Source organism: Pteropus alecto, unplaced genomic scaffold (assembly GCF_000325575.1).
Source record: "Pteropus alecto unplaced genomic scaffold, ASM32557v1 scaffold251, whole genome shotgun sequence".
Classification (NCBI taxonomy): Eukaryota; Metazoa; Chordata; class Mammalia; order Chiroptera; family Pteropodidae; genus Pteropus; species Pteropus alecto.
In genome coordinates this window covers 1,369,891-1,382,736 of record NW_006431048.1, presented here as the reverse complement: position 1 = coordinate 1,382,736, position 12,846 = coordinate 1,369,891, and the positions used below count along the sequence as shown (strand labels likewise).

General features: G+C 33.0%; 1 protein-coding gene and 1 pseudogene across 2 annotated transcripts in view; one reads left to right on the top strand and one right to left on the bottom strand.

Moving 5' to 3' along the window:
• Positions 1–12,846, bottom strand: part of STXBP5L (syntaxin binding protein 5 like) — a 257,780-nt gene that overhangs the window by 205,957 nt on the left and 38,977 nt on the right. For both annotated transcript variants that reach the window (XM_006905548.2, XM_006905549.1), the window contains 2 exons: positions 6,608–6,689; positions 3,043–3,143 (listed from right to left, as the gene is read on the bottom strand). In XM_006905548.2, coding sequence (XP_006905610.1) covers positions 3,043–3,143; positions 6,608–6,689 — 183 coding nt within the window. The remainder of the gene's footprint in view (positions 1–3,042; positions 3,144–6,607; positions 6,690–12,846) is intronic.
• LOC112486161 lies at positions 2,764–2,882 on the top strand (annotated as a pseudogene).

The window sequence follows — 12,846 nt, the reverse complement described above, 5'->3', positions numbered from 1 at the left end:
GAATGAGGCACTGGTCTCCTGGCCAGGATGATAAAAGTATAATGGAGACCCATAATCTCACCCCACCCAGCAGTAATGAGGCACCTCCATCTATCCCAGATATCAGGAAGAATAACTAGAGAAACTGAACTTCTACTCCCACCTGTTAGTAACAAGATGACATCTGTCCTTTCTATGCCAGAGAAATGTCAAAACAACCCAACCAAAACAGAAGGCTTAAATAAGACCTAGAGTTTCATAACATAATATCCAAAATGTCCAGTTTTAACTTAAAAAAAATCATGTCATACCAAGAAATAGGAAATTCTCAATTTGAATTTAAAAAGACAATAGATACCAACACCAAGATGATACAGATGTTATAATTCACTGATAAATATTTAAAAGAAGTTATCATAGAAATACAATAAGCTAGTATGAATGAAATGAAATAAAAATATAGAAAGTCTGAGTAAAGAAACAGGAGATAGAAAAGAACCAAATGCAAATTTTACTACTAAAAATACAATAAAGAAAAAATTTAAAACTATGTTATACATAAGTATATTCTCAACAGCAGAATGGAGGGGACAGAAGAGTCAATGAATTCAAAGATGAAACAATATCAATTATCCAACTGGAACAACAAACAGAAAATAGATGTAAAAAAAAAAAGAAAAAAATACCAGAGACTCGGAGACCTTTGGGAAAAAATAAAAGATTTAATATTACTAGGTTCCCAGAGGGAAAGGGAAATAGAATGGAACTGAAAAGTAGTAAAAGAAATAATGTCTAAAACCTCCCCAAATTTGGCAAAAGATAAAAATATTCAAGATGCTGAGAAAAACCGAACAATGAATGAAATAAAACCAAGACAGAGCATAGCCAAACATCAGAAAACTTAAAAAAAAAAAAAAATCTTGAAAGCAGCAAGAGAGCAATAATATCTTTACTAAAGGAAAAAAATTCCGATGATAACAGATTTCTCATCAGAAACAGGAGGCCAGAAGAAAGTAGAACACTATTCAAGTGTTTAAAGAACTCTCAAACAAAACCTCATAGACACAGACAACAGTTTAGTGGTTACCAGAGGGAATGAGGAAGAAATGGGGAGGTAGATAAAGGTAAAAGGGGTCAAATATATGGTGATGGAAGAAGATTTAACTTTGCGTGGTGAACACAATATAAGATACATATGATGTATTACTGAAGTATATACTTGAAACCTATGTAATTTTATTAACCAATGTTACCCCAATAAATTTAGTAAAAAAAAACACCTCAGAATTCTGTATCTACCAAAAATATCCCTCAGGAATAAATGAAAAATTATGACATTACATTAAGTGGAGGAAAACTAAAAAATTGTCACTGAAAGACCAATCTGTCTCTCTATACAAAAGTGTAGGGTCAAATCTACTCAAACAACTGAAACAAACAAAAAAATCAGGATGACAATATTTGAATAGGTAATATTTTTAGTGGTAAAGAAACAGGAGTATAACAACTCTTGGCCTATCTTTAAATTTAATTACCTGAAATTTCTGCTACATTATTTGTTTTAAAATTTAAATAAAATAACCAAAATTATATCTAATCTAAAGAAAGAAGTCCTATCTAGTTTTAGCGAATATCTAAAATAGAAACGTGCATCTCAAAAAATACTGGATACAATAAAAATTTCCATTGATGCTGAATCTTAAAATACTGTAGACATAATATTCATGAATACTACTGAGAATAGTGAATGTTAATAATTTAAATAATGTAGTGTGCATATGAAAAGAAAAAGAAAAAGCTTCAGATAGAAAAGAATGTACAGCTGTCATCCTTTTTTCTTACTATATCTACAAAATAGGTTGATTTAATTAAGCACTGCCAATATAGAGATGATTCTTTATGAACTATTACCATTCGACAAAATGAAATGAACACTATCCTGAGCCCTCAGAAATGACTGCCTGTCTCTATTATTCACCTACTTCAGTTTGAATAGCACTTGCTAATCTGCATAAATTTACTTCTCAGAGGTTTTTCTTTCATGAACACCAAATTTTGCTGTGATGGCCATTCCCATTCACTGCAAATAGTGTGATTGTTTTCCAAATAATAAACAAATATCAGAATATTTTACAAATTACAAGGACAATAAAATACAAATTTTACTTAATCCCAAGGTATATTATCAGTTAAGTGGATGTGTTTTATGTTCCAGGCCTGGTTGAATCCAACATTAGAAACATCAAAATTTGGTACAATTTGATACAAAAAAAAAATCTAATAACTTTTCCCATATCTATCTGCATAACTTTCTCTTTCTGATTATTAATATTTCATTCTAAAATGGAGAATCTAAATTTTGATCAAATTACCATCTTAAACATTAGCCTTGGATATGTAGTAGTGTTCAACAGTACCAACATTTTTATATATCTAAAACTTTTGTCTCAGTATTTTTTATGTAAAAAAAAATTAAGCAAAAGGGTGAAAGTATAGGCTGTAACTGACACGATTAAAAGGTTAAAAATATGTTTACTATCTACTTGGCTCAAATTTTAGGTCAAGGTTTTCAGCACTCTGGCCTAGGAAAAAGAATACATCATTACTGAAGTGCTGGTTTACAGGGAAGAGAACAAATGGTTAGGAATTCCCCATTAGTAAATGACTAAATCTATATTAATTATGAATTTTCTATGAAAATAAACTATTATAAAAGCAAGCATAAATATTGAATTATTTCTAGCTACTAAGATTATTTTAAAAAGTCTTTCAAAAGTTAATCTAGTCTACGGCCATGCCACCCTGAACAAGCCCGATTCCATCTGATCTTGGAAGTTAAGCAGTGTCGGGCCTGGTTAGTACTTGAATGGGAGACTACCTAGGGGGACCAGGTGCTGTAGGTATAAAAAATTTTTAAAAATAAGGATCATAAGCTGACAAGGGCCTTGCAATCTGTGAGGTCAACCAAGGGTTGCCTCGCCTAAAAAAAAAATTAATCTAAAACTTGCTCAGGAAATTGTTTTCTTGTACATTAAAAAATTGGGTTAACTCATACATCCTTACCGTTCTCGGTTAAATTTAAGAGAATGAAGAATAGCTGGCCTTTTTTGTCTAAGGTTCCATAAATGAAGTGTATCATCTGAACTTGCACTGACCAAAGCACCCTAGAACAAAAAGAAGATAAATTAAGCAAGTGATTTACTTAATTTAGGGGTTTTTGGGAAACAAAAACAAGATCATTTACTGAATTGTTCATTGTTTAAAGAGCTATTTGTATCTATATAACCTAGAAATACAAGGAAGGTCAACTGCACAAACTTCAAAGAATGCTAAGAACGCTGGAGTGGAAGAAGCAAGTAAACTATAGCACAAGATGACTATCTCAAGAAATATACACATACCGATTAGAGAAATAATTACTATTAGTATCATTGTGACTCTTAAGAATTTTTTTGCATTTTCTTTGGGAAAAACTTAGTTTAATCCTCTTGTTTCTACTATTCATACATATACTACATAGCTTTACAGAGAAACAAATATCCAACCCAGTTTTAAAATTCAATCTGGTCATATAAAAATTCTCTATTTGTAAGAATCTTCTATATACTGTGGTTGGAAATTATATATTCTTCCTAAATAGTATATTTAGTATAATTAAATGTTTTACAGTTCAAAAATCTTCGTCTATAATAAAGAAAACATATATAACAAAAGAAAACATTTCTCCAACTAGAATTCAGTATAACTTCAAAAATAATACTAAGATTTGTTTTATAAGACCTCCAAATACAAATGAATCCTATTTCAAATACAATACGATATTCTCTATTAATATGGCAGACACCAGATAACTAGCTGCCATATATATACAAAGTCATACGTGGCAGCCATTTATATATATATAAACACACATATATATACACACACACACACATATATATATATATATACACACACACACATATATATATATATACATATACATATATGTATATATATATACACACACACATACACATGCACACACACAAACTATTTATTTTACTGATTTCAGTAATATCATCTTAAACTATGTCAGAACTTTTACCATTATGAGTTTCCCAGATAAAAATGTCAATTCTTGCCCTATGATAGATCCTGAAGCTACTCTAGAATATTTAATGTGTTCTATAAAAGTGACCTTGCAGAATCATGGTGGTCCTGAGATACCAAAAATTCTTACTTTCCAAAGTGCTCTGTCACAGGTAACCTTTCATAGTTTATAACATCAATCACAGATATAAAAATGATTATCCCATTTAGAGACTAGGAAAAACTCTATTGAAATTTTTAGAATTTATTTCTTCTTCAGGAATTAGAGAGAAGAAGATAGGAATCTAAATGCTCTTCCATAACAATTCCTAAGACAAAAATGTTCATGTATCCTACAATGGTTCTCTTTATATTCTGTACCTGTGAATTTAGTCTCAAAGAAAAATAGTTTTTAAAAAGGCTATTATAATCAGACTGTATCCATTTTAAAATGTTTTAAAATTTTGTATAATTTGCACATTTGTATATACATATATAAACACACATGTTCAAAGAGGTATACACTGATATATACACTTGAATATGAATTCACAGATAATTACATTCCATGCAATAAAATATGCCCTATACATGCCTTGAGAATTTTTGTTTGTTTCCTTATTTTATTTGTAACCTATTCCCAAATGTTTCATGTATACAAACTGGAAAATTATTAGGATTGCTTAGAAGTGCTTGATAAGCTACAATATTTTTTGACATAAAGGATTCTGATCTTATTTCTTGGGAAAGTGAAATCATTTTGGATAAGGTGAGTATAAAATGTGATACTGAAATTAATAAAACCTTCTCCATGTTAAATAGTTATATGTTATGCAAAAGATACAATATGCCACAGACAATGGAATTAAAATAAAGCAACATATGTCAATAATATTTTAGTATAATAGTTGAATAAATCTAAGAAGGAAGTCAATATTTATTCTACAAAACTAGGAGGTAACGTCATTGGAGGGAAGTAAACAGGACTACTGAGCATAACAGCACCAACAAAGATATAAGACACATCAGCAGGGTGTCTAGGGCTCATTTACAAAAGCAAAGTGACTCTACAAGAAGCAATACAGAAGATCTATGAAAAGATTAAAAACTATGAATGAAAATACCAATCATGAGGTTAGAAACTGAGATGTTTGGGAAAATGTACAGAACCTGAGTGTGAGGTAGATCAAGGTGAGTAGTTTAGGATAAACAATGTAAACAATGGAAAAATGTTAAAGGTTTGTCTTTATACATTCTTAGTTACATAGCACAGAGTCAAATTTGGGGCCTAAAGACAATTCTCAGAGGATTGGACCCAGTGGAAATACTGGAGAACAATTTATGCCTGCCAATACATATCCAACAGACTGAGATCTTGCATCTAGGAGCTGCAGAGTAACACAGACTTCAGAAAGGTTGTCATTCTAGATACTAATGACTAGCTATTACAAAAAAATTTTTTTTTAATGTTTTCTCTTTTCTTCCTTATTTCTCTCTCTCATTTGGGTACCCCAAGATAGACTGCGCACAAGGTTTGTCAGTAAGGAAAATCTCACAGCCTTCTAAGAAAGATTTTGAATCAAGAGAAGTTAAAAATAGACATCTGACAATACCACAAATTTTTCATGCTTCAGATATCTCTGATACAAAGTTACATGAACCATTTTACCCATGCTTATGATTATAAATTCTTAGAAAGAGATATATACACAAATATATGGAGACATTGAATTTAAAAAATCATTGTTTATGCCATAAGAGAACAATGAGTAGTACCTCATTTTTTTCTCAAGCTATTGAGTTCAATCTGCAAAGTGCCTTAGGAGATTTTGTATAGCAAAAACTCTTTAAAGAATGTTTGCACTACCTGGCTCATTTAACATAAAAGAGCTCAAGAAGACTCAAGGGTCCACTATAAAACTGTGAGTCAAGAAGTTGTTAGGTAGCCTTCAACTAACGGAAGATCTTCAAACTTTCTTAGCTTTGTAAATACATACTTTTTCTTTAGGGAGTTTCTCAACACCATAAGTCTATAAAAATAGGGATAGGGTAGGCAGCCTATTGTCATAATAGCTATGGATACATAAATAAACACAAATGCATATATATATATACCAACAAATGCATATGGAGATATATATAGATAAAAGAACCATAGGTAAATAAGTGAAAAGATTATTTCATGGAAGATAAAGACAAAATATAAAATTAGTGCTGAACTACAAAGTTTAAGTTGGTGGGAGGAGAATGTATAGAAGAAAAGTTTAATGGTCAGTAAAGCAATCAAAGAATTTTAGTAATTTTTAAAAAAACATTTAAATAATCTATAAATTATGCCACATCATCACAACAAGATCTTCTAATGTAATAAGCTCTTTCTTTTAAAATTTAATAAATTGACAAATATAATACAGTTTTATGAAAATATGACCATGAATAATATTGCATACATATGTATCTTCAAGCATTTAGAATCATAATATAAAAAAGATTAATAAAAAAGATTATATAACGAATGCAGTGTGCGCGTGTGTGAAATAATCAAGAAAATCCTTACCTCATTGATCAGGAATTGGAGCTGCAGGACAGCTGCACCACTTTCATGTTGGCAATAACAATCAACGCCAGGTCTCCCAAGTCTAACATAAATAAAAGTTAAGGATTCTAATATTTTAATTAGCACTAATATTAATGAGTAAAGGAGAAACTAACTTAATAACTGATGTTTTGCTTTTTAGTTAACCTAATTTTCATAAATAATTAAAAAATCTTAGTCTTTCTTGATGCAAATTACATTATATACCACAGGACCTCAGCAAAATCGTCAAATAAAACATTCATCGCACATGTCCTCCCTCAATAATTTGGCATCCATACACAGACAAAAGTACCTTGATGGGAGCTTCCAGATCCAAGTAGGAGATTGTGAAACTCTGGTGCAGTACAAGAATGAAGAAAGCCATTTTGAGAAGGCAGGCTCACATCCAGGTGGCTGACTCACTGACTGTGGTCTTGGCTACAGAAATGGAAATAACTCTGTACCCCTAAGACCTCAGCGATAGCCTTGCCTGTCTGGCTTTACGTTTATAACCAGGAAATGCCATACACCAAGGGACCCAGAGGAGTCACGCCCACCCATGCATCAGGTAATAGGCATTCAGACATTGGTCCTAGCTGTGGATCTAGAAGACACTTTCGATTCAGCTTCCGCCCCTCTTGGCTGAGTGCAGGGGCCTGTGAAGGTAAGCTTGCCAAATTCAATCAGTCTGTAGATTCTGAAATGGCCCTGTAACAGACCTCCAGACCATCCCAGCCCCACTGACATATGGACCCTTTAGAAGACACTTTTGTCTGCACCCCCAAAGATCTTGAAAGGAACCAACCTCCTCCTTCAGTCTTTGCTAAGCTGCTATGCTGAGCAGGCCTGCTGGCATAGGTAGCAAACAGGATAATTTCCATCTGTGCTCCCAGAGGTCCTGAAAGGGCCCTGTGCATGGCTCCAGCTTCCCTACAGCCACAGTCTGCTAGAAGTCTTAAGGGTCCAGGGTCCCAGTTGGAGACATTCTCATCTGGGATCCTGAAAGGGCCCTATACTTTATTACAGACCCCTTTCAGCCACAGTCCATTAGCAGGAATACTGGCATGGGGACTAAGCAGGAAATACTCCCATTTGTGTCCACAGATAACTTAAAGCAGCCCTTTACACAGCCCTAGCCCCCTCACAACCATAGTCAGCAAGTAGTTCTGAGGTTCCAGGATCCTGATGAGAAACACTCCTGTCTATAACCCCGGAGACTCTAAGAGGGCCCTACCTCCTAGTTATAAACCATAAGCAGTCTAACCAGCACAGGGACCTGGCAAGAGACATGATCACACCACAGGAGGTCCTGAAAGGGCCCTATATGCCACTCCAGCCCCTCTAGCCATGGTTAGGGACCAATCCAGCTCATCCAGTGATCTGAAGGGAAACATTCCTGTCCATGCCTGCAGAGCCAGGTCTGTGAACCTCAGTTTTGGCTATGGAATCTGAAATAGTCCTGACAGTCACAGTTCAGGGTCAGTCCTGCCCACCAGGGATCCACCAGGGACCCACCCGGTGACCAGGCAGCGGACTTCTGGAGGAACTTACACCCACAGTATACCTGGCAATAGGCCCACTGTTTGAGGATCCTTGCCCAAGTGCCACCCCACAGAACAAGGTACTAGAGGCAGTTGTATCCATCCAGGGACCAAAACGGATCCACACCAGCTTTAGCCCTGGTAACAAATCCACTAACCACAGACCCCATTGCAGACCCAGTGAAAGCCTCATAAGTAGCTCCAACCCAGCACAACTGCAATTTCAGAGGTAATTCTGTCAACTCAGAGAACAGACATAGAAGGTCTTTGACTTCTAAAACCAGTCTATAAAGACTAGAAATGTTTGCTGTCACAAATACAAAGACACCAATGCAAGACTACAAAGTTCATGAAGAATCAGGCAAATTTGATACCACCAATGGAAACTAATATAGCTCCAGTAACTGACTCCAAAAAAATGGAGATCTATGATTTGGCTGACAAAGAATTCAAAATTATCAGCTAAAGAAACTGAATGAAATGCAAGAGAAAACAGATAAACAAAATCATGAAAACAATTCATGAACAAAATGTATTTAATAAAGAAATAGTGACCATAAAAAAGAATCAAACAGAAATCCTAAAACTGAACGATACAATGACAGAATGGAAAAATTCAACAGAGAGTTTCAACAAGTGCCCTAATCATGCAGAAGAAAGATTTGGCAAACTTGAAGACAAATTATTTGAAATTAGCCAGTTAGAGGAAGAAAAAGAAAAAAGAAATGAAAAAGAATAAAGAAAGCCTAACTGAATTATGAGACACCATCAAGCAAACAAACATTCACATCATGAGAGTCCCAGAAAAAAAGAGAAAGGGGAAGAAAAATTATTTAAAGATGTAATCATTAAAAAGTCTCAAATCTTGGGAGAGAAATAAACATCCAGGTACAGGAAGCCCAAAGGGACCTAAACAAGATGAACTCAAATATGACTATTATGAGACACATTATAATCAAAATGTTAAAGATCAAAGAAAAGAAGAGAACTTTGAAAACAATACGAGGAAAATAACTCATCACATACAAAGAAATCCTCATAAGCTTATCATTGGATTTCTCTGCAGGCCAGGACATAGTGGGGTGATATATTCAAAGTGATAAAAGAAAAAATCTGCCAAGTTAGAATACTATACCCAGTAAAACTGTCCTCCAAAAAAGTTTAAAGAGAGATAAAGACATCCTCAGAAAAAGAAAAGCTAAGGAGTTCATTACCGCTAGACCAGCCATTATAAAAATGATAAAGGGAGTTCTTCAAGTTGAAATGAAAGGACACTGTGTAAAAACATAAACATATAATAGTATAAAACTCATTGGTAAGAGTAAATATATTGTTAAATTCAGAATGTCCTAATCCTGTAATGGTGGTATATAAATTACTTGTATTTCTAGTATAAAAGCTAAAGATAATTTAAAAGCAACCATAGCTACGGTAATTTGTTAATGGATGCACAATATAAAAAATGTGAAGTGTGAAAACAATACCATAAAATGTAGGGGAAGGAGTAGAAAAAAGTGTTGAGTTTTGTGTGATTAAAAGTAGTCCTACCCACAGAAGCCAGACAAGAAAGAGAAATAAAAGGTATCCATATTGGAAAGTTAGAAGTAAAATTGTCATTATTTGCAGATGGTATGATACTATATAGAGAGAACCCTAAAGATTCCACAAAAAAATAAAAATAAATAAAGAAAACTGTTAGAACTGATCAATGAATTCAGTAAAGTAGCAGGATACAAAATTAATATTCAGAATTGCATTTTTATACACCAATGATGAACTTTCAGAAAGAGAAATTAATAAATAATCCCATTTACAATTGCATCAAAAACAATAAAACACTTAGGGATCAAATTAACCAAGGAGGTAAAGACTTATTCTCAGAAAATTGTAAGTTGTTAAAAAAGAAATGGAAGAAGATACAAATAAATGGAAGTATATACTGTTGCTCATGTGTAGGAAGAATCAACATCATTAAAATAGCTATACTATCCAAAGTAATCTATAAATTCAATGCAATCCCTATCAAAATACCAAAAGTTTTTCAGAGAACTAGAACAAATAATTCTAAAATTTATATGGAACCATAAAAGACTCCAAATAGCCATGGCAATCTTGAGAAAGAAGAACAAAGTAGATGGTCTCTTCAACAAATGGTGTTGGGAAAATTGGACAGATATATGCCACAAAAAAAAAAAGAGACTGGACCACCTTTTTATACCATATACAAGAATAGACTCAAAATGGATAAAAGACTTAAATGTAAGACCTAAAACTATAAAACTTCTTGAAGAAAACATAGGCAATAAACTCTCTGACATTGCTAGTAGTAATTATTTTTTAATATATCTCCTCAGGCAAGGGAAGCAAAAGAAAAAAATAAACAAATAGGACTACATCAAACTAAAAAGTTTTTGTACAGGAAAGGAAAGGAAACTATCAACAAAATGAAAAAACAATCTACAGAATGGGAGAAAATATTCACCTATGATACATCTGATAAGCGGTTAATATCCACATTTTATAAAAAACTCATACAAGTCAACACAAAAAAAACATGGGCAGAAGACCTGAATAGATATTTCTCCGAAGAGGAAATAAAGATGGCCGATAGACATATGAAAAGATGCCAAGATCACTAATCATCAGAGAGCTGCAAATTAAAACCACAGTGAGATATCACCTCATCCCTGTCAGAATGGCTATCATCAATAAATCAAAAACAATAAGTTTTGGTGAGGATGTGGAGAAAAGTGATCCCTTGTACACTGTTGCTGGGATTGCAAATTGGTACAATCACTATGGAAAACAGTCTGGAGTTTCCTCAAAAAAATAAAAATAGAACTACTTTTTGATCCAGTAATTGTACTTCTGGGTATTTATCCAAAGAAAACCAAACACTAACTCATAAAGATCTAGGCACCCCTATATTCATGACAGTGGCTATTCACAATAGCCAAGATATGGAAGCAACCTACATGGCCAGCAACAGACAACTGAATAAACAAGTTATGGTTTATATATACAATGGAATATTACTCAGCCATAAAACGAATGAAATCCTGCCATTTTCAACAACATGGATGGACCTAGAGGTTATCATGCCGCATGAAATAAGCCAGAGAAAGATAAATACCACATGATTTCACTTATATGCAGAATTAGGAACAAAAGGAACAAACTAAATGAAGAGACAGATACAGAGAACAATCTGGTGACTGCCAGAGGAGAGAGGGGTCGGGGAACTGGGAGAAAAGGTGAAAGGATGAAGACATACAAATTAGTAGGTATAAAACAGTCATGGAAATGTAGAGGACGGCATAGGGAATATAGGCAGTAGTACTATAACAGCTACATGTAGAACCAGATTAGTGATAAAGTATTCAGGGGGATCACTTTATAAACTATATAAATGTCTAACCAATGTACTGTATACCTGAAATTAATTTTAAAAAATGAGTTGTTAGTGTCTTAAAATAGACTTATACCTATAAGATGTTTTATATAATCCTCATGGTAACAACAAAGAAAATCTATAGTAGTTACATAAAAAATAAAGAGAAAGGAATTAAAGCACACAAAGAACATACACAAAAAAATAAATCACAAATGAAGACAATACTAGAAAATTTCTGAAAACAATTAGAGAAATGGTAGGAGTATGTATTTAACTATCAATAATTGCTTTAAAGATAAATGGACTAATAAAGTGGCTGAATGAATTAAAAAAAAAAACAAAATCTAACAATATGCTGTCTACAAGAGACTCACTTTAGCTTTAGAGATGCATACAGCCTGAAATTGAAGACATAGAAAAAGCTATTCCATGTAAATGGTAACCAAAAGAGAGCAGGAGTGTCTATACTTTTGTCAGATAAAATAGAATCAGTTGAAATCAGTCATAAAAGAAAAAAGATCACAATACAGAGGTATACACCCATTACAACTCCAATTCATTAAGAAGATATAACAATTATAAATATATATGTACCCAACATTGGAGAACCTAAATGTTTAAAGTAAATATTAACATAACGGGAGAGAAAAATAAACAGCAATACAATAATAGTAGGGGACTTAAATACCCCCCATTAACATTGGAGATTTTATCCTTAACAGAATTATAAGGAATGAGTAGATCTGAATAACACTGTACATTAAATGGACCTGACCATATGCTGGGACACATATAAAGCAAGAATATTAAAACTATATTTAGTATATTTTCTGACCACAATGGTATTCAACTAGAAATTAATAACAGCAGGAAAAATGAAAAATTCATAAATATGTGAAAATTAAACAACATAATCCTAAACAACAAATAGGTCAAAGAAGAAAGCAAAAGGAAAATCATAAAGTATCTTCAGACAAATGAAAATGAAAACAAAACATACCAACACTTATGGAATTCAGGAAAAGTAGTTCTAAGAGGAAAATTTATAGTGATACATTTATCACTACATTAAGAAAAAGACCTAAAATGAACACACTAACTTTATACCTCGAAACATTAGAAAAAGAACAAACTAGCCCAAAGTTAACAGAAGGAAATGATATCAGAATAGAAATAAATAGAGACTACAAAGACAATAGGGGGAAAAAAAAAAACACCTCAGTGAAACTAAAAGCTGTTTTTTCAAACAAAATTGATAAAATTTTAGCTAGACTAACCAAGAA